The sequence below is a fragment of the Bombus fervidus genome, chromosome 9, assembly GCF_041682495.2.
Source record: "Bombus fervidus isolate BK054 chromosome 9, iyBomFerv1, whole genome shotgun sequence".
NCBI classification, from domain to species: Eukaryota; Metazoa; Arthropoda; class Insecta; order Hymenoptera; family Apidae; genus Bombus; species Bombus fervidus.
Window position 1 is genome coordinate 10,505,902 of NC_091525.1, and position 27,442 is coordinate 10,533,343.

Sequence of the window (27,442 nt, forward strand, 5' to 3'; positions counted from 1 at the left end):
TTATTGTTTATAATAAATATCATATTTACAGATCCCAATCAAGGGCAAAATATAACGCAACGGATAGTACGAACATCCCAGGATAATCTAAATCAGGGAATTAGAATGTTAGGTCAGCAAGGAGTTGGTATAAGAGCACCTCTGATACCAGCAACAGTTAGTGAAACCACTGTTAGTCCTTCTGAACCATCAGAAATTCCTGACAACGTCACTGCAGAGCTTGAGAAATTAGAACAAGAGGGAGCACCGATGGTTGAGGTCGAGGGCGTGAGTGCAATATTAGGAGACCTAGGCGATGATGATGATGAACTGCTTGGTAAGTAAAATATTTAGACTATAATTCATGTATTGTAATTAATTGTGTAACACAAAGTATAAATATAAACTTGAATTCTCTATTTCATTACAGCTGAAATGGGAGCAGATTTTAATATTTTGGAATACGCAGATCCCGAATTAGGCAACATAACTGGTGGTGAGAAAACAAATATACTTGATTTAGATTTAGAACCAGTTGAGGTAGAGACGAAGGACGAAAAACAAAAGAAGGAGATTAAGGACGAGGAGCGAAAATCGACAGAATTAGGCGCAACGAGTGCGGTGCACACTGACATAAGTGACACGTGTACGACAGCTACTGTTCAAACGCCGACAGAAACGTCTAATGCTCCAACACAAGCACAAACAGTAACACCTATTACCGCAACATCACAAACACCACAGCAACCGTCCACGATTATGCCTCAATCACATGCTCAAGCTGTTGTTGTACAACAACAAATGCATCAGCACGTGCAGCAAGCTGCGGCAATGGGCAGACCTATGCCTCCAGGAACTCGCTTGCTTTCGCCTGATGGAGCAGTTGGCGTTGTTACATCAACTAACACCGTTACGGTCAGTTATCCGTCCACATTTCCTGGACATCCTCAGAGAATACCACAAACACATATCCAAGGTAAGCGATTCTTGAAATATATTCACATGATTGCGTAATGGTACAAAATTTGTAAAAAGTTACTTTAAATATTGGTTCTAATTAAATTTTATTATTGCAGTACCTCAACAACAACAGCGTGTTGTAGCTGGGATGAGAGTAGCTGTACCAAATGTTAGCAGGGTAGTTGCTGTAAATCATATGATTGGCCCACGTATGCCCCTTGCACCACCGCCGCCGCCACCTCCACCTCCGTATCCTGGACCACCACCCCCTTATCCCGGACCCATACAGGTTTGTACATCTTACACGTCTTCTTGATGTTCTGATGTTTTTGCATCGCTTTAATCTTGAGTATTTTTTATGCAATTATATTTAATAACACTTTCTTCTAACCACGAGAATACTAAATATCTCGCAATTTGATAAGCAATGATCGCTTCATGAAAAACATAACACGTATTATTAAAATCGTTCTTTACTTTCCTAATGAAAATTAAATATAACAATCTTAGTTTCTTACATATAAATTCTATTCTATCTCTAGATTTCTATACACGATACATCCATTACGAAACATTTGTTGACGTATACGCGCGGATGTTGTATTTTCAATGTCAAATAATTGTAATTTTGTAGCATTTTGAATTTTAATGTAATTGTGTAATATGAAGTATCGAGTTTTTTTGAATATAACAAGTGAGAGCAGGAGATCTCGAATTTGTTATGAACGTAGGACGTAGGCAAGTAATTTATTTAATATAAAAGTATTGGCTGTGGTAAAATGGTGTTTTCGCCTGGGTGTTTGCAATGCATTGGTGTTGGTGCATGTCTAGATGGGGCTGTGCCCAGGTGGGCGGGGTATGACGCGGCCCCCAGTCCATATAGGGCATTCAGTACCGGTGGCGGGTCCACCAATGGCCCCTGTGGTACATACTGGTACGCCCGCAATGACACCTCACCCTCACCGAAGACCCTTGCTTCTGCAGGTGAGCAAGACTTGGGGACTTTTCAGCATTCAGCACAATGTATCACCTGCAATGATATCAAAATTCAAAGATTCTATCCTCTAGATTATTTTTAGTATTTCTGCACCATTTTTATTTCCTACCTTATACATTGTTCTTATTAAAAATTATTTAATAAATTTAATCAGAGAAAAGAATATATTAGTATCACCAAAATTTGTTCTGTGTGTATCGTATTGAAAATAGTAACATATGTATAAGTTTACATCACCCTACAAGTGAAATTTTTATGAAGATAGAAATTTATAATATCTGATTATAAAATAGTGATTAAAAAGATTATAGATTTTATACAATAATTCTTACATATAATATATACTATTAATAAAATATGTTGCATCTTTTTGTGTGCATGTATGTTTTGAATAAAAAGACACTAGGCTTCATCAGATTATGTATATTATTTTGCTTTATGATAATTATAATTTTATGTTTATATTCTTATACCATAAGTTTGTCTAAATAATATTTATCTTAATAATTGCTGTAGGAGTAAAATTTTGCATGTTTGTATTTTTTTTTTTTTTTTTTTTATTGGGATGATCAGTGTGCCTTGTTCCAATATGTAATTACTCACTACATAATATTATATGACATACGAATTTAGTATCTAATTATATATCACTGTTTTAATTCATTGAGTCACATACATAGTTCTATAATAACCCATTGACTAGTTGGAGATTCGATAAGCTGTCAGTAGTGGTGTTCACAGGAACAACCATTATTGTTGGAGGAGTTGTTGGAGCAAGAGAAACGAGAACAAGAAAAGCAACAACAGCAGCAGCAACAGCAACAACAGCAGCAGCAGCAGCAAAGCGACAATACAACTCCTGGAGGACCACTTCTAAGTGACAGTGAGTTAGAACAATTTAAAGCAGATGTTTTGGGTTCTGCACCCCTTGCTTCTCCTCCACAAGGAATTACATCAGTACCTGGAGGAGTTCCTGTAATTAGGCCACCTTGTACATCAAGCCCATCATCCGCTCCAGGTACCAGTTGGCAACAAGCAGTACCGGATGCAACAAAAGTAGCAGCACAGGTCCCTAGACAACCGATTGCAACACAGACTCCACCGGAACGTTAGTATCATGAATACTTTTTGTGAAGTGTACTATTTAAATAATGTTATAATGTTGAATAAAATTGTAAAACTTTTTTATTTGTTATAGCGAGGGTTGCCACGTTTAATATCTCCCAAATTCCTGCTCCACCTACACCACCGGAAAATATCGTGAACGAACAGGACCGTCAAATACAACTGCAGTACGAGCAATGGCTAAACCATCAGCATCAAGTGTTGTTACAGCAGTTGAAGTATTACGAAACTGAGGTACAAAAGCTGCGTAAAATACGAAAAGTAAGGATAGAATGTTTTTATGTTGCGGCGTTTTCGTTTTTGTAGCCTTCTAAACGATACAGACATGCTACAGTTAAACTATCCTGATTTTACAGTCTCTCAATAGCAAACAGCGACAGTTACGGAAGTCTGGCAACGAGTTAACGGAGAATGATGCGGCCGAGCTACAACGTATTTCCAGTGAGCAAGCGATATTACAAAAGCATTTAGATGCGAGTCGCAAGCAAACCCGTCAGCATGGCATGCTGATACAGGAATATCACAGTAAACAACAACAGAGACAACCTCAGCAACAAACTAATGAACCATGTTCACCACTAATGTCGCCTTCTCAACATTCACCGATGCATAGTCCTGCTGCTCTCGTTTCTCAAAGCCCAGGCCCTGGAAACGTTTCAACAAGTATGATACAACATTCACCGGCAACTCCTATCATCCAACATAGTCCTAACACACCTTTGTTGCAACACAGTCCTGGTAATCCACAGTCTGGAAATCCAGGAACAATGTCGCCACATAATATGCAACAATCTCCTAGAATTAGTACTCCACACTCACAGAACGAAGAAAGCCCCTTTAGTCCTGGCGCCATGCCATCGCCAGGAATGTGTGGTCCTTCGGCAACTCGGATGACATCTCCGCAGCATCGTGCGATTATCAGCGGAAGACTTGCAACTAGTCCAGGTGCTTTCACTCCTGATACGCGAAATACGCAACAAATCATCAGTGAACAAGGAGTCAGAGTTCACGGTCTCTCTCAACGTTTTGTGCGTCCACCCGCCGTTGGAGAACCTGGACAAAGGCCCAGGATGCCGTTGCAAGGAGGGATCGTATACGGACAACGTTCCCCTCTTGGAAGTCCGCAACCTAACCAACAATCTCTAATAAATCAACAACAACAAATGCTACAAAGACAGCAAATTATTCAACAGCAACATGAGACTACTTCGATTCTTCAAGATGGACAAAATGCAATGACTCAGCGTACGCTGCAAATAGCACAACAGAGACAACAATTGTTGCAACAACAACAACAGCAACAAATAGCTCAACAACAGAGGCAACAATTTCTGCAAATGCAACAACAGCAACAGCAACAACATACGATGCAGAAACCTCCAAATTCTCCAATGGTGTCTCAACCTGCTAATTCTCCAAGTCCTCAGCTCCATCAACAAATGCAACAGAACTATGGACAACCTCCAAGTTCTCCCATGCCTCGTAGTCCCATGGTTCAGCAAACTATGGGCTCACCTATGCTGCAACAGCAGCTGAGTCAAACTTCACAACCTCCAAGTCCTATGAACACAAGGATTCATCCACACCCACCTAATTCGCCAATGATATCGCAGTATCAACCACCAAGTCCGATGTCGCGTAACCATCCGTCAACATCTCCCATGCTTCAACACCAGTTAAACAACACTCATCATCCTCCAACGTCTCAGCCTCCTAGTTCTCCTATGCCACGTAGTCCCATGGTCGGTGGCTCACCCATGCAAATGCAAAGAAGACAATCTACTGGAAATAGTCCAGCGATGCCAGATCGACCACAAAGCGTAGAAAATCCAGGAACACCAAGAACACCGCACACTCCACATACACCACATACACCACATGGCTCTTACACGACTCAAACTTCGAGTAACCACACAGTACCAAATGATCAACAGCAACAATTACAACATCAGCACCAACAGCAATCTATTCAACAAGAGCAGCCGTCTGCAACGGATCACACGAATAGGGGCGGAGGAAATCCACATAATCCACTGAATCCGTTGCCTTTTGGACGATTTGGATATATTAAGCTTGGATTGAGAGGTGGTTCTCCTATGTGGTCTACTAAACCAGAGAGTAGTAAAGGGAAGACTTCTGAATCACATCTTTTAAATATGGACGAGAAACCGAACACATCTGTGGTTGTTCACAGGAAAACTGGCATACCGCAATCAAAAATTAATTCATTGGTATGCGCTGATTATAATGACTTTGATGATGACTCGCATACGCCACCTCAAACTCCACCAACAAGTTTGGAAATCAAACAAACCACTTCGTTATCTGACAATGGACCTCTAACATTGGGTAGTCCGAGCAGCAAGATGGAGCCGATACCTGACACTACTGATTATGACGACGATAAAACTATCGTAAATACAGAAGTGACCTTGAGCTCGACAGCCCAACGAGACAGCGACGATATTACTGTTATAGATCAATTTGGAGACTCGGAACTCGTAGACGTAATATCAGGAACGTTGGAAGGTGATATGCAGGAGGAATATGTGCTTTTTGAGCCAGGAATGGTCGTAGACTTATCAGCAGATAGCAATGATTCTCTTTGTCACGCATTGGTTAACGAAGGTAGTCAAGGACACGACTTAGTGCAAATATTAGAGATAGAAAATCCCGAATCTCAGACAGATGAACCGATGTTGAGTGACGAAGATTTAGTACCCTCTCATACGAGAAACAAGAAAGGTCTGAGACTTGATATAGTAAGAACTTTACAATCTGGAAAAAGATTGGTAGCAGTTACAGATACTCCAGAATCGCCTGATCAGGAAGAACTTCGCGTAGACCCGTCACCCGGATCTTATATGGACCAATCGCCTGAGCAAGACCTCATGGTGTCTTTCGTTAGTGAATCCGAGGTAGTTATTATCGATCCCAGTACAAAATCACCCGAGGATAATTTATCCAAAGAATCATGTGCAGAGGAAATAGACAAAGTTGATACCACTAGTGTTTCTGAAACATCAAAGGAAAATGCTATTGCAGAAAATGCTGCTGAAGATCAATCAAAAACACAAAAAGAATCAAAACCAAATAGGAGTCCTACATCGTTTGTGTTCTCTGACAAAGTTCTTTACAATCAAATCCCACCATCGAGTATACATCATGCTAACATTGGCGTATCATCTACATGTAGATCTATAGTTTCTTTTTCAGCCTCTTCGAATATAAGTGTTAGTACCGAAAATACGAACGCTGTAACTACATCAGCCAGTGTACTGATAGCGACAGATACAACTATTAAATCAACTCCGATATTTACAACCTTAAGCATAACGAAAGAAGTAGTGTCTCCTTCTTTTAATAATCAAAAACAATTGCCATCAACGATGGCGAGCATCGTGGCAGATGCCAAAATTGCTGCTAAACTTAGTCAGACAGCTTTGGAGAATATCGTGGTTAGCTCACAGCAAAATATTGCCAAGACCGATGCCTTAACTCGAATTAGTTCACAAAATACAGAGATTCTTAGGCCTCAGATTACAAGTACGGAAAGAACCATGTCATCAGTGGCTAATGTACAGAATGATTTCACCAGTTTCGTGCAAAGTATTGCCACAAGTGCAATGGACGGATCAACCAATCCTACGAAGTTGGTTTTGAGCGTGCAACCGACGTCTGTCACGCTATCGACACCAAAAATGTCCATACCAGATCTTCCTAAGAAAGAAAATGGAAATAACTCTGTTACTGTGTCGAAGGAGAATAAATTGGAAATATTGGATAAAAGCGTGAAAGTAAAAAATGATAAAGATGAACCTGATCATTCGGCAAAAAATTCAGAAGAATCAAGCGTAGATACTTTGAGTATAAGTATACCTACAAGTGTAACTGTTAGTCAAGAGTTAGCTATTTCTGATGATAAGAAAAATGATCCTTTGAATACTACTGATGAATTGGAAAGTATGCTTGAAGCTATCCATAACCCTGCTGAAAACACCATAAGCAGGGAGAATTCTCATACAGAAAACAAAACAGATACCGCTTCTTCATTGAAAAGGATATCACCAGTCACAGATGATTTATCATTGGTAAATATTTTGGAGAATGATTCGGAACCAGTTGAAAATGAAAATAAAGAGGAAAGTGTGACAACTTCTGAAGCTCAAAGAATGAATATTAAATCCAAAGGAATCGAAACCAGCATTGCAGAAAATACTAATATGAGTGTTCCTCAAAAAGAAAAAAAACATAATGAATCGTGTACAGAAATTGACACCAGTAAACCTTATGTACAGCATTGCCTCAATGAAGAGAAGAGTATAATGGAAGAATCATCCGAAGATATATTGGACATGTTGCATAACATCATATCCTCTAAGCCAGAAATGGCTAACAGCGAAATGCTTCAGGAAGACAGATCCAGAAAGTCTAGTATGATGTACGAATTACCAACACCTTTAGATACCCTGCCTCTGAACATCCTTCAAGACCCTTTGATGGAACTAGAACAAGAACACTCCGACAATGAACACCTCTTGTCAAACGAGAACAAAGGACCAAAGGTACAGAAAGCCAGTCCACCTCCTGTAGAACCTGCCCCTAAGAAGAGCTCGCCAATCCCACACCAGAGTATTCCCTTAGTAGCGAGTACCATAGCGCAATTGCAGAAATCTACAACGACAGTACCGCATCTTTCTCCTCTGTCAAAACCCACAGAACTGACGTCAAACGTCGCTAATGTGTCGCACCAACTGAGAACGTTGCTTTCTTCTCTACAGACGAATCATTCGCAAAATTGTTCGACCGTAAATCAAACCGCCATCGTGACAATGGTATCCTCGGCGATCTCAGGGCCAAAAGTAGGGAACATACTATCTACGACCACATCCACGCCAAACTCTGTAAATAATCTACACAGCAGCACGAACGCGCGACTACAGACCTCAATGACCACATCTCATTCAACTAGCACGAGCAAAGCTGAACTAGAAACCACGACGACCAATTACACCCCGCATACAAAGGAAAGTACAAATTCTTCAGTAAGCGTTGTTTCTACTTTATCTAAGGTTACTTCCTCGGAACCATTTTTACGAATTACATCCAGCGGAGTACAGTCGCAAACTAGTGGTAGTCTGTCTCTACAAACGTCGTCCGTGATCACCCCTAGGCCACCGACCAATTCAGGTATTTCGATTACGTCAAACGCAATGTTAAACGCAATGTTAGCTGGTACAAATTCAGCGAAATCTTCTATGGCTGGTCATCGAACGAATACAGCTCCTACACAAGCAAGTAACCTATTGAGCTCGGTGATGGCAACTTCTGTACAACGGACCCAGAATCTCCAAGCGATCCTGCAAGTAAGTTCAGGCTGCTCCTCGGCATCTTCTCGCGTGGTTGTGAATGCCACGTCAACGACAGTTACAACATCCATGCAATGCGTCAGAACTATCGTACCTCCTATAGTCACTGCAAGCACCAATAATATTAACGTTACCACCAGTATACTCCAGTCTACCCTGTCTCAAACACCGACTCTTTTGCATTCTCAGCTCACTTCTGGCCAGAGCCAGTACAAAACAACCACCCATTTAGAGCACACTAAGAGCACTGATCTTGAGAGACTGGCGCAGAGTACACCATCAAAGAAGGAGCCAGAAGAATCCAACTGCAAACCGCAATCAGCTCTTGAAAAACCGCCAGCTACTAGATCCGAATTGGAGATAACCAAAAGCTCTGCTGGTTCTCACAGAATCGAGGAGTCCCAAAATGTATTGTTGAAGCAACTGCTACAGAACACCGCGTGTGCAACGACTACTTTGTGTTCTGGTTCCTCGCAAGGCCCTAGTTTGCCATTAGTACCATCTTTGGAGGCTCAATTAGCGAGGCCCGTGCCGCCAACTCCGTTCTCCGTGTTACCACCTTTATTGAAGGAGGTACCGGCACCTAAAACTACTAGTAATAAACAAGTTTTAAACAGGGAGACGTCGTTCTTGTCGCAATCAGTTACACCTTTGAAAGTGCAAAGTCCACCGACCAAAGAAGAAACACCGAAACCACCTCCGCCGCTAACAACTTCTGCACCAGTCTTGCCTCAGCAACGCGTGGCTGACACATTTCCAAAGCAACAGATAACCACTCAGCCTACGAAGACCACCACTCCTGTTTTAACTCAAGCAAACCAGCAACCAGCAATGACAGTAACCAAGCAAGTGGCACCACCACCACTTACAAAGGCCTCGGAAACAACTCCCATAAAACAAGAACCACCTAGTATTACCCAGCCACCACCTAAACAAACGAGCGATGTTATCGTTAATAACACTGTTACAATTCCACAACAATGTGTTGTATCAACTCCAATAACCGTGTCACGAGTAGTATCACATACAAAACCAGTGATTACAACGATGGTTGGCAAGAGTATCCAGTCCACGACGCAGGTATCGAGTACTGTCCAAGCCACACAGCAAGCATTGACGACGGTTACGACCGTGCAGCAACCACCACAGACACAAGCACAGACTCAATCCCAGATACCAGTTACCCCGAAACCCATTGTTTCGACCCAGCAACAACCCCCACACGTAAACACAATACCGCCATCAGTGCCTCATACGGTGTCTCACACGGTGGGCCACCATGCCCAGGCGTCACAGGGTGCAAATGCACAACACACAGTGCCTTTAGTGGAAGTCAAAAAGGAAGTTCTTGATGAAGTTCTATCTAGCGGTACACCTACCCAATTAACCGATACCAAAGACTTTCTTACTGCCAAAGAGGAGCTTATCGATGGATCGATTGACGACAAAACTGGTATGTAATGAATAATTTATCATCTTATTATATCTGCCCCACCAAGAATACATACGCATAAGTAATTAGAAATTTGAAACTTGCATATGATATAATTCTAATGTTAGTATCTTTGCTTAAATAAATGTCAAAAGAAATTTAGTTCTTTATTTTTAATAACTCTTTGATATATTACAATTTGAGAAAGAATATATACACATATATTTTCATGAAAATTGCAATCAATATTGTAACAACAAATACATATACTCCATTAGATTTTATTTCTATATGAAGATAAGATGGTGTTTACACGTATATAATCTCACAGATCTCAAGAAGTTGAAAAGACGACAGTATCAACAGAAAAGGAAACAAAGCCAGGGGAAGGATGCGACGGCAGCACCTCAGAAAAAGCGTGCTAGAAAAGTGTCCCGCTTAGACGAGGATTATGACACGTTCATTGACAATTTAATGGCACAATTGCGGCAACTTCAGCCAATGGCAGTATTAGAACCACTTCTAGGCAGAAATTATGGCGTTTGTCCTATCTTTGGGTCGGGAGATCTGACGAAAATCGGCAGTCAGAAAGATTACAACACCAGAACAGGAGATTTAATTGGTTCATACGGATCTGCTACATTGCCGGGTGTATCTGATCACTACAACACTCAACCATTCGGTGAATTGGAACCGTTACCACCTCAACAGCCTGCTTCTACTCAGAGAGGATTTTACGATCAAGAATTTCCACCTCTTAAATTGGATGATTGTAAGCATTTAGATGAAAATGGAAAGAGAAAATGGACTTGAAGAGTTTTTTGGTATTAAATACCTTAAAGTAGATCCTATTTAAGTTCGCCATTAATTCTCAGTATATCTATTCGCATTATTCATACAAATTTAACCGTTTGAGTCCCAGAGGCCATTGAAAAAACAGAGTCGAAAAATCTCGTACAACGTGATAGCTCTTGTCTTAATCGATTGCGAATTCATATTCGTTACTTTATGAAATATATCTATATTATTATATATGCGTACTATTAATTTATAAATATTTCAAGTTTCGTTCAATAAAAATTATTGATAAAATAACAATGAAATACAAAATACCGTCAGTCGTTCGTAGCGTTCAAATGTACTAAGATTTTTCGACACAAAATTTAAACAACGCGATCGCGCTGCTTGAAACTCAAATGGTTAAATATTATTTATTTAATATATATGTCTCTATTTAGTACTACTCTATTTAAACGGTCTTTCTTAGTTTTCTATCGGATCTATTTTGAATTTACTTTTACCGAACTTAAATCAGTGGCTAAAGGTACCGTATTGAAAAAAAAAAAAAACAAAAAAAAGAATTAATACTCGTATGTCAATTATTTAACAATAACAAAGACTGTAAACATACGGAGCGGTAAACGGTAAGTGAGAAAACAAGACGGCACAGTCGATGACAATTTTGCGATTTAACAATTACCGCTCAAGAAATTTTTAACTCGTGCGTCTGAAGTTTTAAGATCGTTTAATTAAAGTTTAGGGTCGTTAATGCAAATATTATTGCTCTGAACACTATCAACCGAGTCCATTTTTTTCTTTGATTTCTGTAGTTCCTCTTATATAAGAGAAACTAATAATATTGAATTTTTAGCTGACGATAAGAAAGAAAATTCCTTATCAATGAACCGTGATGTCGATTCTCCCGACACAATAGTCAGTTCATCTTCGCCGGAATGTGTCATTCCGGAATTTATACATCGATTCCCGGGTTTGAGGTTGATTGAAGAGGAGTCGGACGAGGAATCAGATTGGCTGAAACGAGTGTCACCTGTGATACCTTTAATCTCACCTATACCGATTCGATTGAAACCGACGTACGTCGGTAAAGACATCGCAAAACAAGATAAAGAGAATTTAGGAATACCACGGTACGCAAGCAATACATTATTTTACGTATCATGTATGTATACATTATTCGTTTGAGAAGATGTTTGTTGGTATTAATAATTTATATAGGCTCGGAAAGTCACCTCCAATACCTTTGAGGGATGGAAACGTAACAGTTACATTAACGTTAAATAGTCAGGCTGCAGACGACATTATGGGAGTACTTAAAGATTTGGCTAATATTTTAAATATAGCTCCTCCCACTGGTTACCAGATCGTAGAACGTACTACCACTCCCCCTAGTCAGAAATTAGGTCTTTATAGAATCAAGGGAAAAGATGGTAAAGAGGGAGGTGTGTATTTCAATGCAATACAAATTACTAACAAAGGTTTTTATAATTTTTATTTATCTCTTTATTATTAAACAAGCAAATGATATCATAATATACGTGTGAATTTTCAGCTCCAATTGATATACAAAGTATTTTGAACGGTGCCGCCAAATTCTGTCGTCATTGCGATGTTGTGATATTGAATAGCTTAATAAGAAAGAAAGTATCTGATTTACCATTTTTAAGTAAGGAAGAGGCTGAACCCGGTGACGAATTATGTTTCTGTTCAGCAGCCTGTTACATGCAATTTGCCCTTATGCATAGAACACCTTCGAACACGCAAGATAAGGTAACCATCTTGTATGTTATAATATTATGATAAAGGATATATGTACATCCGTGTCTCGATTTACGCGGAGTATCCGTTCCACGTGGATTTGTTTTTAAACGAAGTCTAGCAGTACAAAAGAAAAAATATATACATGTATGACGACTAGCACAACGTAATGTACTTTTATTCTTATCTCATACAGCACTGTTTCAACATCGGCAAATAAGTTACTGCATACACTTGTTACTTTTGAGACTTGTAGGAAAATTTTTATAGATAGATTTTCTGGCCGCGTGAATCGTGTTATAATTTACCGCGTAAAAAGAAAAGTGCCACGTAAATTGAGAGACGAGTGTATATATATTCAAATTTATATTATATCACTAACGTTATGAATAATTTGATGAATAGCGATCTAACATATTTGTTCGTTCATTAGGCTGCAACGATAGTGGACCATCTATGTCATAAAGTAGATACTAAGATATTGGATGACGATTTCAAGAAAGGGAAAAAGTATGTGGTCAAGCAACCTGTGGATCATGTTGAAAATATGGAAATTGATCAGACAGAGAAGGAAACCGAAGTGAGGATAAAAATGGAGAAAGAAGAGCAGGACGTTGTCGAAACGAAAGAGGAAATCACAGAAGAGAAACGGCCAAAGAAACATTTGGCTACGGAAGAGACTATAACTGAACCGACTGAGATACAACCACCTGTAAAAGTATGGAAAGGTCTACGATATAAGACGTGGTCTGTTGGCTTGATGCAACCTCCAAGCAAGTACAAAAAACCAACCGATAAAGAAATTACAGAAGTACGTACATGGATATCTTAAAATAAAGATTTAAATTTACGACTTAGCGTAACATAAGTGTAAAATATAATTCTTTTGTTTTTTTAGATGCTTTTCCGAATGGGGGTAACCGTGGTACCTGCCAAAGCGGAAGACAGTCGACGATGCATGTTTTGTCACAGTCAAGGTGATGGTACAGCCGATGGTCCCGCTAGACTTCTTAATTTTGACGTTGACAAATGGGTGCATTTGAATTGTGCCCTTTGGTCGGAAAATGTATATGAAACCGTAAATGGTGCCTTGATGAATCTCGATACCGCTTTGCAACATAGTCTTGTATTAAATTGTATTGTTTGCGAGAAACCGGGAGCTACCGTAAAATGTTTTAAAATGCGCTGCACCAACGTGTACCACCTTGGCTGCGCTGTTAAAGATGGCTGTGTTTTTTATAAGAATAAGGTGAATACCATAACAATATCGTAAACTTAGTACGAACCTTGAAGAAATGTAAAACTTACTGATATTTAATATAATTTTCAGAGTACCTATTGCTCTCAGCATGTACAAAAGAACGAAAAAGATAACGAATTAACCACTCTTTCCGTGTACAGAAGAGTGTACGTGAATCGTGACGAGAATAGACAAGTCGCAGCAGTGATGCATCATTCGGAACACAATCACCTGCTGAGAGTCGGAAGTCTGATATTTTTAAGCGTCGGACAACTGCTTCCACACCAGCTTGCCAACTTCCATACCCCAAATTACATATACCCCGTCGGATACAAGATCGTTAGATTTTATTGGAGCATGAGACGGCCAAACAAACGCTGCCGTTACGTCTGTTCTATCCATGACGTTTCCGGTCGACCCGAATTTCGCGTCCTGGTGCAAGAACCTTTACAAGAGGACGTTGAACTTCGCGACGCTACTCCTCGCGCTGTTTGGAGCAGAATACTCGAACCTCTCGCTGAGCTACGAAGATCAACGCACAGCGTCCAACTATTTCCGCGTTACGTTTCCGGCGAGGATCTGTTTGGACTTACCGAACCAGCGGTCGTCCGTGTTCTCGAAAGTCTTCCAGGCATTGAAACTCTGACCGATTACAGGTTTAAATACGGTCGAAATCCCTTATTAGAATTACCGTTAGCGATCAATCCCACCGGCAGCGCAAGAACGGAAGCTCGTCTTCGCAATCAGCTTCCTTGGAAGAGGCCTCACACGCAACGCACAGGATCATCGGCCCGAGCGGCCTTTGTTCCAACCGCGACAGTTGCAGGCGAAGTGGCGTGCCCCTACTCCAAACAATTTGTGCATTCAAAGAGTTCTCAGTACAAAAAGATGAAGCAAGAGTGGCGGAACAACGTATATCTGGCGCGCTCCAAGATCCAAGGTCTGGGACTCTATGCCGCACGTGATCTGGAGAAACACACTATGGTCATTGAATACATTGGGGAAATCATTCGTACTGAATTGGCCGAGACTAGGGAAAAGCAGTATGAAGCAAGGGTACGTTTTTCTCTTTAGTTCACTAACGTGTATCAAAGAACAATGTTATAAATAATATAAGGTGTACGATACACTTTTGATTTTATACGTGCGATAAGTACTTGCTTAAGGAGGCGAAGAAAGAGGGGAATTAAGGATTTAGTTGAAAGCAATTTTAGAAATATATTTATTACAGAATCGTGGTATTTATATGTTTCGCTTGGATGAAGAGAGAGTGGTCGATGCCACGTTGTGTGGTGGTCTCGCAAGGTACATCAATCACTCTTGTAACCCGAATTGTGTCGCTGAAATCGTTGAGGTTGAACGTGATCTTAGAATCATAATCTTTGCAAAACGGAGAATCTCACGTGGCGAGGAGGTACGTTATCTTTTGATTCACGCTAGGTAATCTTGTAATAATTAACTTAAAAAAGAAAGAGATTTATATAACATTGTTCCTTGCAGCTGGCATATGATTACAAATTCGACATCGAAGATGACCAGCACAAGATAGCATGCGCGTGTGGCGCGCCTAACTGCCGTAAGTGGATGAACTAAGAAGCTCGATCCACCGTTGTTATTGTTACTACGTTATTGGGTAGGTTTTACATGGAGAAAAAATTATATATATATATATTATATATATAATAGACACATTATTTAATTTGTAAAGTGCCATTGCAGTTTGACTAATTGATTCATAGTGAAGTTGGTGCTATGCCATCACAACATTCCTCCAAAGTTGTACAATATTAGTTTTACTTTACAAATCATAGAAACATTGATCGCTTGTATATTACGGACACTCTTTAAGAACGCGACACAAAGTAATTGCAAAAAAAAAAAAATAAATTTTATGGGTCGTGTGTATGTATACAGGAAGTTTGTATCTTTGTATGTTGAGTAGAGTCAACGTTTAGTTGACCGATATTGTAATATAAATCGTTTATTAATTATTATTGCATACACATTGCACTGTATCTGTAAATAAGTAGAGGTCCATGTTATTTTGAATCACCAGATGAATTATGTAAAGTAACAGTATCTAATTTAGAATTATATACGATTATGACTATATATATATATTTCATTATATGATAATAAATCCGTACAAAATCTACTGATCTATTTCGTTTTTGTAAATACCTTTTTTTTGTGTGTAATTCGATCTATTAGCGTTTAGTAGATAAATTATATAATCGTCGTTCTATTTCATGTCTTTTACCATGATAAATATTAGCTTCAAAGTCGCAAAGTATTTATGCATTTTAATGAATCGTAACAATTCGAAAGACTTCTAAATCCAATCTAGATCTACATCAAATTATATCAGAGAAAATATTTCTTCCATTGTCAAATAATATCATTTTTGCATAAGCAGTTTATATATAAATTGCGAATTCATATGCAAATCATGTATATATCTTTACTGAATCTATAAAGATTTTAAAGTACGTAACGCTACAGTGTAACGCAATGACATGATGTAAAAGAGCCAAACTACGTAGAAATCAATTTTCATTAGATAATTTTATAGCAAAATATTGAAGTTTCGACTTTAACGTATTATTTATCAGGTAACAAGAGAAATATTTATGGAATTGTACATTGCATTTAATTCGTTTAATTTGTAACAAAAGGATGTATAAGGAGAAAGTAGTTTAAGGAGAGAGGAATAAAGAAAAGAAACACAAAACGAGAACAGATCACGTTCACAATTTTATTTTCGTAACTGTAAAATAATATTTACAAAGGAATATGTATATATATATATATATGTATATATATAAATATATATATATATATATATATTTCATGTACGTGAAGTACACAGTCGTCTTCAAGTTTCGGTTAGTATAAGAAAAAGAGATACAACAAAACTAAAATAATATGTACAATGAGTATTTAACTGTAAGGATGTGTCATGATTAGTTTATACAGAACAAATTATGTCTGACGATACCTTTGAGAGATTTAATTGTGCAATTGAATATAAAAAGGGAGAGAAAGAACAAAACTAACAAAATCTTCGATAAACTTTTCGTATTTGTAAACGTAGTAGCAACTGTATGAACACTCGGGAGATAAATCAGACAGAAAGAGAGCAATACAATTACGCAGTATGCAAAAATATGCAATAATATACAAAACAAATAAAAAAAAAAAAAAACAAAAAAGAAAGAAAATAAAAGCGAGTAGTGACGTAATCGGCGAAATACATACGAACGTAAATGCGAAGAAGAAATACATTGTAAGAAAAAATGTATTTTTAAATGCGATTCTTTGGCATTTATGCACGATACGATTGTAAGGCGGTCTAAACGTTACAACACCGTGTGATCTATGTACAATTTAAAAAAAAAGTAACTATCACCTTAAGCGTAAAATTAAGTTTGAAGACAAGGTACGACGCTTATAAAAAGGAAAATCACTTGTGTAGATTATTATCGACGATTCAGACAGCAATATTGCGTTTATGAAGTTCGTTATATATATATATATATATATGAAAAACAAAGTCGGCTTTTCGCAGATTTTATAAATTCATACTCGATTGGTATACTGCGCAGTAAAACCTATATTCTAATTGTATATTGTATATTCTTTCTAACACAATGATTAATCGAGCGAGAATTTTTCGAGTATTTTATCTAACAAAAGAAAAAGAAGAATGAACGAGAAATATATATAAGGAAAAGCTTTATCACGTTGAGCGATATCTTTTGCTTTTAATATAGTACAATTGTAATGGCAATCCATGCAACTTGTCCTGAACTTCATGTGTTTATTAAATTTCGTAGCTGATAGTTGTATATTTGTGTAAAAACGTCGTACTCGATAATTCCTTAACGTAACATTAAGTTTCCTTGATCGATGTAACGAGCGATTCTCGAGAGAGTAATTGATCATTTAGATTTCTTTTTTTTTTTTTTTTTTTTTTTCACAACATCTTTCCTTTCCAACCTTTGATCTTTCGCAACAAGATCAATTAGAAAATCTTTATTAGGTAAGACTTAATCGAGGTGACGTTAGTACCAGTTTGTAATTAAATCTTGAGGCATGTCATAATTTTAAGAATTAAGTTGTAATAAATTTGTTTGATGATAATCTGATGGTGTAACTTTCTTCTTCTGTTCCTTCGGGGAGTTTCATTTCAATCAAATATTTTATCCTCCATCGCGATTAAAACAAAAATATTCTATGATTAAAATTCCATTCTTTAATCAGTTCCGTAATAGTGGGAAATGATCTTGAGAAATTTTCTAGCTTTTCCACAATACTTTTCAATATTACTTTGTTTCGCATCTGACAACAGATTTAGTTGACAATTCTTTTGGTGCAAAATAAAAATTCTCTTCTACTAATGTAACAACTAGAAACAATGAATTCCAGCATTGATAAATTTTCATTAAAAAAAAGAAAAAAATTTTAACGTTACTTCTGTGCACGTTGAAACAGTTTTGGTGATGGTCTGCTGTCTTCATTCACGATGACACTGGCTCAATCCTGTTGCATGCAATAAATTAATAAAATCATTAAACAAATATAAAATAATATATACAGTACAAGTGAAGTTCTAACATATATATTTAAAAAAAGAAATTGAAGAAAAATGAAGTCAAATTTTGTACATTAACATGAAATCTGTAGACAATATAATTAGACTCATTTCTAAATTTTCAAAAATAATTGAATTGAATTTGTACTAATACTACCTAGTAGCAAAATTTTCTCTTCTGAATACTTTATACATTTTAAATATATTACACGTATAAAAGAAAATATTAGTTTCAAATGAATTTCTTTTCCAATATAAATTACATAAAGTTTGCATATAAATAGTTGCAATTTTATTCCTTTCATGCTTACTGGTGCAACTCTACAACTGAAGATATGTGAGAAGTATTAAAGAAAAGTATTACAAAGCAAATAGAGCAAATAGAGTGCATAGTTCATGCTATCGAAATAACTACTGGTAATAATATTGTTGATTTCACTTTGTATAATGTTGTTCATAGTAATGTCATTAATCCACGTACTATCGCAACATTAATAGTACATACAGTGCTCCCATTTCTTTCATAAATGATATACAAATAAGAAAGTTAAACATAATATTAATGTAATACTAGCTATCAAAAGTACCATTAATTTTGTGCATGCAGAAAATATTGTGCTGTGCAAAATAAGGCAAGATACTGTGCAATATCAGTAAAAAAATATGTAGCGTGTACACACAGTGTATTAGTAAAGTGCCTACTGGTATTTAAAACTGTGGGATTATGTATGAAATTTGCGAATCTATTTAATTTGGAGACTGTTTATCTTTATTGCCATTAGCTTTATATAGTTTATAATAATCGTTATATTATCCACATATAATACAGTTTTATGTACAAGGGGTCTAGTGTACACTATGATTAGATGTAGTGAACGACTTCTCGAGAACGATACAAAAGAATGGTGTTTAATAAATAGTAAACAGATAATATCAAAGCGACTACCTACAATCGAAATACAAAAGTAACGAAATAGAGTTTTTACTGATTTATGCTTAAGAATTAATGTATTCGTACTGAGCAGCAACATGATTTACAGGAACCATATCTAAAAACGCTAATTCGACTAGTCAATGAACAGATTTATTTTGGTGTTCTCTAAGAGAGAAATTTCATTGGAATGCTTGCAATTGATTAATACAAACGTTATACTAAAAATCTGCTAAACTTTGTTTAAAATAGCTAAACTTTGTTCAACATAATCGCACAAAACCATTTATTTTGATTTCTTTCTCTCTCTAACTGAATGGTAAGAAATTAGTAAGTCCTAATACTGCTTTTTCCAAGAGTATAGAAGAGTATCGCTTGATTAAATTCAGAATACAGGCATAAAATAATTACGTAACACTTGCAAGAGTGCCTTTTCTACCATAAAATAAATTATGCGTATAACTAGTATAACTGTAAGTAATATCAACGATATATAATCAGTTTAAAAGAAAAGTATCAATTGTTCAAGTATTATAACATATTAACCATAAGTATTATCAAAGAATTACATTTTGCACGATATATAACATATAAATATTATTTTTACATATTAATAAAAACCTATTATTTTTCTAAAAATCATTAAAACACTGAAAGAAGCACCAAGTCAGTTACGTAATACTTTTTATGCAAGAACAATCGTGTGTATACATATACATATATTCGTATATATGTACACGGTATACATATACGTACATGTATATATATATATACGTTACTGGATAATTTTCATTTAAAAAGGCTAGAATAATTTCGATAACTTGCTACTTGTTATGCACCTAAACGTAAAGTCGGAACAGTGATTAGAATAAGGTGAGGCCCTACGGTAGTCCTTATCTGCGATATTTTTATGCCGAGAAACGAAGGACTCGATTTCTCTCGTGATTTTTTCTTCCACTTTTACGTTTTTACTCCCCGTTCTATTATATTCGTCGTTGTCGACTAAAACTACCGGAATAACGTTGTTCCTTTCGTATCAACCAATTTACCAAAAAACCGCAAAAAGCAAGCGATCACAGAAAAAACACGTGCACGATGATTCACTGGCTTTCCCCGATCGCGAGGATCGGGCACACGCATAAATCGATCACGCAAAACACATGGAAAAATCGGTGGATGCGGATGAATTGGAATACAAAGACGCGAAACGTATTCGCGGCAAATATACCAAATACAAAAATATATCGTACATTTACGCGTGTAAAATGGCTGATACAGAATTTTCGTCGCAACTGAACAGCTTCGAGCCGGGAATACGCGCCTAGTTAGATTTATATCCAGTCTTTAATTTCATAATACATCGCCGTATTTTTAACATATCATCCAGCGTATCAAATCGCCTTTGTTGAAACCAACAAACGAAAACTGGAAACTACGGCAAAACAACACGCCGCCGTTCTCAACTGCCTTTCATTTCTCTCCTCTCGTATCCAACGAAACGTATGTACCTTTCACTACTTATTTCGATTAGTCTCGTTTATTAAAAAATAAATACATCTATTCAACCTTTAAATAAATAGTCAACAAACACGTGCAGAATACCTTGAAATTTCGCGTTATATCGCTCCCATCCTTGACATTAATGATCTATAAAAATGCTTTACGCGAGACTCTTCGGCTGATAAAAAGGTCTAGGTCCTTAGGCGGTAAACAAAAAAGAGAATGGAAGTCGCGATTGATCATGAAGATACATCGATAACAGTCTGTCGTTACATTCTACTGTGAGTAGCACACAAAAATAAAAAGGAATAAAAAGAAAAAAAGAAATATGTAAACATAAAAAGATAAAAGCAAATGCACCCAGATAATGTGTTACCCTTGGTGAAACTTTTTCGAAATAGCAAGAGAAGAGGATATATTACTTCACGCCACCTGTCACCCGACATAACTAGTTAAATATTTGTTATAAAATTGTTAGCAGCGAACTGAAAAGCGGAAAGCATGAGGAAATGCTCGTGTAAGATACTGGTTTCTTCCATTTTTACGTACGAAGATAGACACAGTTTGGTATAGCAACATAACACCGTACAATTGTCTTCTTTCTTTTTTTCTTTCTTCTGCCTTTTGATGGCGTGATTTTACAATTTCGTTTAGGTCACTTCTGTACAATATTATATCATTCTTAATACAGAAAAGTTCGATCGAGTTTTACGATACATTTAAAAATCGTAGATGTAGCTGTTTGTCCTCTGTACAGGTAGATTTACGTTCGGATGAATTAAACGATGGTCACAGTTTATGAATATCGTTCCGGCCAATGGATTATTGTTCTATACATAACTGGTCTTATCTTCAGTCAAGGCACGAGTCTTGAATCGGGCCTTGCCAAGTCTTTGTCAACGCTTTAACAAACTACTCGGGTATAATTAGTGAACCATTTACACTATTACTGCGTTAGGTGCGAACCCTGACCCAATCACCAGTTTGTTAGCCGGTCTCTCGCATGGGCGCTTAGAACAGCAGCTTCCTGTATAATGAATATGAAGTTTCAACAACGACATATTCGTTAAAATTTGAAAGCAAGAAAGTAAACGGATATCAAATAATATTACGATAACAGGGAAAAATAAACGATTTAACGAGGAAGATCGAAGTGGCTGCTGTGATAGAACGCCAAACGAATACTAGCACTACCGGTTTGTTTTCTTTTAATGGCCGCTGATAAGTTTACGATTAAATATAGTAAAAGAGAATGGTGAGTACACGATACGCGCGCGCTCGCGCGCAGTAAAGTACAGTACTTAACAAGTGATGCGTCGAATACAACGTTAGGTATTTTTTCGTTAATATTTCTCTTCCGAATTTCAGCTGTTGCTTCTGCCTGCGTGCGCAGGTCAGATTAGACCACACATGCTGAAAAGACACCCATCACACGTCAACCAATGTCCCCGCCGTAGTCCTGACCGTTTAGCAGATTACGGTTGTAAATGGCAGCCCTGTAACTGTACCTATTTATGGCTGGCCGATCGGGAACAGGCGGCGGTATCAGTGCCACTTCGGAGTTCAGCAAGGCCCCGCTTCCCTCATCCACCTCGCCGATACTGCTCTCCACCAGCGACGGTTCCACCTCCGTGAACGCCAACCTGGATCGTAACAGGTACGCGTATGTTTTATACCTCTTCAGCTGCAATGATAAACATGCGAAATTTTAGAGATGTCACGTATAGGTATCGTTAAAGATTGTCTTAATAGTTAAGCGATAAATTTCATTAATCTGGAATGCTTATTAAAACCATACAATATCAGGGATAAATTCTTCTCGTGTAAGTAGCTGTTGATTAACGTAGAAGTGAAAAGAGGTCGATGAGAACTGGAATACGAGAACAGCACACTGATATTAAAGTTATGTAACTGGTTCAGAATGAGGGAACATAAAATATAACGCGGTGAAAGTACCGCGAATTTTCTTTTTCTCGTCAATTCCAGCTTCGATTCGATAAAATATTCTACGAGATGCAGCCAATGAAAATCAATTCTATCGCGTTCTAAGAATTTCTAGAAATCTCTACGCTACGACTACCGAAACATCTATTAATGTAATCAGAGATACTTAAAGAATTTTTAATATACATAAGGAGAATATATTTAAATGATACTATAAATTATAAACATCAAGTTTCTTTTTAAGAAAAAGGTTGATAGCGGATAGTATACATTACCTCGTGATGTAAGTAGGCATCTTTTTCCTTATAATTCTGTACAGTGAGAGCCTTAGCTCCTCTCTCAGGCGGATGTCGTCTGTGCTCCTCCAGTTCAGTCTCCAATTTGCTCACCCTCTCCTCATGGTCCCGTAACTGTTCTCTCTGACAACACGTCAAAAAAATCCAACAAACCGTCATTTAACGCGCAACCCACGATGGAAGAAGAATCACGAGATAGAATCTATCTTTCTACTTTTTTTTTTTTTTTTTTTTTTTTTTTTTTTTTTTTTTTGTTCCTTTAAGACTGATATTAATTTAATACGTTTTTTACACTACACTCTGTACGACGATTCTAATTCTGCTGTCCGAATCTCGAGTACGAGAACTTAGAGAACGGAGTTCGCTTCGGGGATAGTAGAGGAAGGCTTGCAAATAAAGAAACAACGAAGACAAGATTATATTCGTTTGCGTGGCCGAGCAGAAGAAACCACTTCTCTTAATCTCTTCGATCTTACGAACACTACTCACAGGAGATAATTTCGTGTGGCTACACGGAAGCAAAGGCCGTTGAAATTTTCGCTGAGAACCCACCGCTCCTGCTAGTGGCTGGCAAGAAAAACTGGCGCACACGAAGTTGATCGTGTCTATCCACGACTGCAGTTCTTTGGAATCACTGAAAATATTCAATTTCAACTCGTCATACCGATTCACGTTATTAATTACGTTACAACGATTTAATTTGGTAAAAGATGATTACCTCGTTTGGAAGAGATACTCTGCTTGATCAGCAGTCTGTAACCTGAAGACGTGTTCCTTCTTCGTGTAATCGGACGCTTTGGTGGCTAACGCGTGATGAATGCGTATCGCGTTGTGCAAACTATCGTTACGGAAGCCATGCTCGTCTTTGTGCAAATATAATACAAGTTCCCTCAATGTACAATAATACATCTTCCAGCCGCGTTTGCCGAACGGTGCTAAAACCAGTTAAATAACATTTGTATTTCGTTTCATTGTAAAATATACGGGATATACGTTAGAAATATCGATGGACGATATTTGAATTTCAAATAATTACGAGATGCAGATGAAATTAATCGACATGGCTAATAATCGTCGAGTCACGTCAGCGCGATTCTTGAAATTATTTGAGAAAGAAGATGTATCGGAGATCGTATAAAATGTATTACTTTTCTTTCCGTTGGAATCGAAGCAACATTTCCGCATAACGTATCCCTTCTTAAATTCCGTAGCACCCGTAACATTTGGCACGTCGAGAAACGGATTTCCGGTACCAGATATCGCTGGACCGTCACCCTGTTGAATCGCCTGATTCGCAGTTTCATCCCCTTCCTCGTCTCTGAACAGCCAATAAGTCCCACTATACTATAGTATCTCCACGAGTATCTTACAATAATAGAAAAATGTTATATTTAAAAATCCGATGAAACTCACAAGGCCCATTCCAAGGGGAACGATTTGATGGCATTGTAAAGCTGTTTCAGCACCTCTCTGGGGAAGTTATCGCCGTCGTTCAGTTCCGAGAGGTTCTCGATAAATTCGTTACACGACATCTTTCTACCGATATTCTGTCCGTGTAGGTCGGTATTGAGCAGCATTATGGCGCAGGTTAAGGTATGAACAGCGTCTGAAATAAACGAAACGACCCAATAAATAAATATAAAGCATCGGCGTGTACAAGGATGCAATAGAAGTGAATGTTTACCCTGAGAATTAAATGCACCCGGATTACAATCGAGAAATCTCTTGGAGAAATGTACAAGAACCCTCTCTCTTTCCTGGGTCTCCCCAGTCAAAGAGAACTGGGCAAGGAACTTTCTGAGAGCCACGTCCAGCGTGTCCCGTTCGAAGCTGAAGTATCTCAAGTATTCTTCGGCTACCGCTCTACTAAAGTCGTTGCTGCAATGCCCAAACGAGACAACATCTTATAACAGTTTCAAACATGAATTCGCTGGGTAAACCTTGGTATTCCGCTCAAACATGCTTGAACCTTCTGGGAATATTTGTTAAACTGATATTATTTAGACTACAAATTGAAATAAAAAACGAGTCAGTTGATTATTGGTAGGTGATGCTTTAAAATCATTCTTCGAGAAATGAATTAGATTTCGTTTGTTGTGAACTGCGCTGAGAAGTTGCAAAATAGAGTTAGGCGTTTTACAATCTTTTTGGAAGTACATTCTCGGCTTACATTTATCGAAAAGCTCTGATAAATTTTACTATAATAAGTATTTTACATCGTAAGATATGTATGCGAAGATATGACGCGAATCAAATGATACATCTACAATGAAATAGTTAGAAAATGAAAACAGCAATGAGCACTCAATTTTTATTATAATCGGATATCCTAATATTTATGTTCTATTATCTTCTTCAGGAAATAATTGAATATATTGTTCTCTGGTTTGAAAATTTGGATCGATAAAGGAATAACAAACCTAGAGCCGGCCGAAATTATTCTGAAAAATCTCATAAAAATTTCAGGTCGTTTCTTTAGTCCGTAAAGTGTGTACGTACTTTTTGCTAAGGTGTCTAGAGACGTCAGACTTTTTGAAGCCGTCCAAGGAGTATAGCCTCTTGGCCAATCGAACTGCCGATGGTAGGTCCACGGCTTTCGGACTGTAATGGAAGCTGTGCAAACTTTCGATGTCGCTCTCTTCGTCCGCAGACTGCGGCGGTGATGCACCTCCGTGCTTGTCCTCGTAGTTACCGATGTTCAGAGCTTCGTTCTCGTCCTCGCTCTCCTTCAGCTCCTACAGAGAGGAAATATAAGATGAAAGAGATAAAGAAGAAAATGGGCACGTAAAGTAACACCCATCTTGCGGTCGCGTTCTGACATCGATACGACTCTAACAGGGATGACGACCACTTCCAGGAAATATATTGTACGCGAGCAGAAACATCGAAGTAAGCGTGTAATTTTATAAATTTATTTACGTTACATCAGAGAAATCTCGCGCTATGTCGCGAAGGAGAATTCCAAGGATCTTTCTCTTCGCTACTGTTTTAGATTTTGCGATTTTACGAACTTCGTACAAGTCGACATATTTATAACACTGTTTTCTTCTTACGAATCAATACGATAAGTAGTAAAGTTGCATGCTTTAAGAAAGAGTATAGATAGACGTGAGTAATAGACACATTGATAGACATTTCGCAATGACGATTGACAAAGGGAAAAGGACTTGCGCTTGTCTCTTATCGAAGATCTTCTCTCGCAAGCTTCACCTCTCGAATCGATATTCCCGAGAACCGTAAAGATTGTAAAACCGAAGAAACGAATGTCGTACCTGATACCCGACGAACTCAGGCGTGGTATTGCCAGTCGGCCGTTGCACGGTGTTCTGCGCGGTGGACGTGGGCACGAGTTCCGGATTGCTGAGATTGCCCCGTCGCCTATTCTGCCTGGGACTGGTGTTCCTCGCCGCGGTGGCGTCCTTGTCCGGCCCCTTCACCTGTATCACTATCCTATGCTCGGTATTCTCCTGCGCCGGTGTATATGCGTTCGACGCCGGTGGTACAGAAGCAGTCGCCGCTGCCGCCTTCAACCTCCTCTGCGGTGGCTCGCTGGCGAGTATCGTCGAGTCACTGTCACTCGGATCACTGACCATCATGATATCGCGTGCACTGAGTATGTCCATAGTTTCCTCGTCGTTGTAGTCGGGACTGGACATGTTGCTGATAGCCTCGGACTGGCTGAGATCACCGTTGGTGGGATGAAGGCCGGAGGCCGAGGAGGTGGTCCCGTCGCCGGAGGGGCCCAGGGCTGAGGCGCTGGTGCCCGTGGGTACCGGCGGTGGGAACCTACGGGATCCAGAATTGGAGGACATGACGGAGGACGAGACCGAGGTAGGGGAGGTTGGCGATAAGGATCTTTGGGGACTAGTTCCCTCCGTCGAGGAGCTACTCGACGAAGATTGCGAGGAGCTGCCGTTCTGACAGCAGGAGGTGCGCTCCGAGGCGGACGGCGAGCTAACTGGCGCGTTGTACGTCCAGACGATTCGATCGCTGGACAGACCCTGGCCGCTGTCAGGTCGAGTGTCCAACAGGGTGTTCAAGCTGGACGTGACGTCGTCGTCAATGTCAATGTCCACCGCGCTCATTGACGGATCCTTTTGGAATTGCAAGTGGTCCTCGGAGCGCGAGGTGCGAACGAAGCCGCTCGAATAACCGAAACTCGCGGCATTTTGTTTGCTAGTATCGCTCTGGCCTGGACACTGGCCGCTCTCACGTTTGCTGATCCCGACCGGTGAGGTGCTGGCCGAATTCGAACCGGTACACTTGTAAGCACGGTGATGGCCCAGCATCTCGTTAGGACTGGTCGGTACCGAGTTATGATGGTGGTGATTGTGGTGATTATGGTGATGGTGGGTATGATGATTGTTGTACCTCAGCGAGTCGACCTTCTTCTGGTGCTTCGGGAGCAGGCCGCTGCTCTGCTGCGTGCGCGACAGGTTCAGCATTAGATCGCCGGTCATCATGTACGCTTCGAACCTGCATTCATCGCGTTATTCGTTAGTTATCTTAAGCTTGTATA

General features: G+C 38.7%; 2 protein-coding genes across 26 annotated transcripts in view; one reads left to right on the top strand and one right to left on the bottom strand.

Moving 5' to 3' along the window:
- LOC139991132 (uncharacterized) overlaps window positions 1-16,452 on the top strand; it is a 28,092-nt gene extending 11,640 nt beyond the window's left edge. For 7 of the 15 annotated variants that reach the window (XM_072010950.1, XM_072010953.1, XM_072010963.1 and 4 more), the window contains 16 exons: window positions 32-316; window positions 410-955; window positions 1,056-1,228; window positions 1,771-1,923; window positions 2,666-3,044; window positions 3,135-3,322; window positions 3,418-9,883; window positions 10,194-10,634; window positions 11,514-11,790; window positions 11,879-12,138; window positions 12,213-12,430; window positions 12,852-13,229; window positions 13,317-13,667; window positions 13,749-14,714; window positions 14,890-15,072; window positions 15,159-16,452. In XM_072010950.1, coding sequence (XP_071867051.1) covers window positions 32-316; window positions 410-955; window positions 1,056-1,228; window positions 1,771-1,923; window positions 2,666-3,044; window positions 3,135-3,322; window positions 3,418-9,883; window positions 10,194-10,634; window positions 11,514-11,790; window positions 11,879-12,138; window positions 12,213-12,430; window positions 12,852-13,229; window positions 13,317-13,667; window positions 13,749-14,714; window positions 14,890-15,072; window positions 15,159-15,251 — 11,357 coding nt within the window. In that variant the 3' untranslated portion in view covers window positions 15,252-16,452. The remainder of the gene's footprint in view (window positions 1-31; window positions 317-409; window positions 956-1,055; window positions 1,229-1,770; window positions 1,924-2,665; window positions 3,045-3,134; window positions 3,323-3,417; window positions 9,884-10,193; window positions 10,635-11,513; window positions 11,791-11,878; window positions 12,139-12,212; window positions 12,431-12,851; window positions 13,230-13,316; window positions 13,668-13,748; window positions 14,715-14,889; window positions 15,073-15,158) is intronic. The other 8 variants (XM_072010958.1, XM_072010965.1, XM_072010959.1 and 5 more) reach the window with 7 other exon arrangements.
- A 520-nt stretch (window positions 16,453-16,972) lies between these two features.
- The window catches only part of Efa6 (Exchange factor for Arf 6), an 82,104-nt gene continuing 71,634 nt past the window's right edge, over window positions 16,973-27,442 (bottom strand). For 5 of the 11 annotated variants that reach the window (XM_072010978.1, XM_072010971.1, XM_072010979.1 and 2 more), the window contains 9 exons: window positions 26,196-27,399; window positions 25,423-25,658; window positions 24,608-24,801; window positions 24,337-24,529; window positions 24,072-24,262; window positions 23,642-23,858; window positions 23,413-23,557; window positions 22,903-23,046; window positions 18,999-22,367 (listed from right to left, as the gene is read on the bottom strand). In XM_072010978.1, the coding sequence (XP_071867079.1) occupies window positions 22,119-22,367; window positions 22,903-23,046; window positions 23,413-23,557; window positions 23,642-23,858; window positions 24,072-24,262; window positions 24,337-24,529; window positions 24,608-24,801; window positions 25,423-25,658; window positions 26,196-27,399 (2,773 nt within the window). In that variant the 3' untranslated portion in view covers window positions 18,999-22,118. Of the gene's footprint in view, window positions 18,201-18,998; window positions 22,368-22,442; window positions 22,554-22,902; window positions 23,047-23,130; window positions 23,310-23,412; window positions 23,558-23,641; window positions 23,859-24,071; window positions 24,263-24,336; window positions 24,530-24,607; window positions 24,802-25,422; window positions 25,659-26,195; window positions 27,400-27,442 lie in introns of those variants that run through there. The other 6 variants (XM_072010972.1, XM_072010974.1, XM_072010975.1 and 3 more) reach the window with 5 other exon arrangements.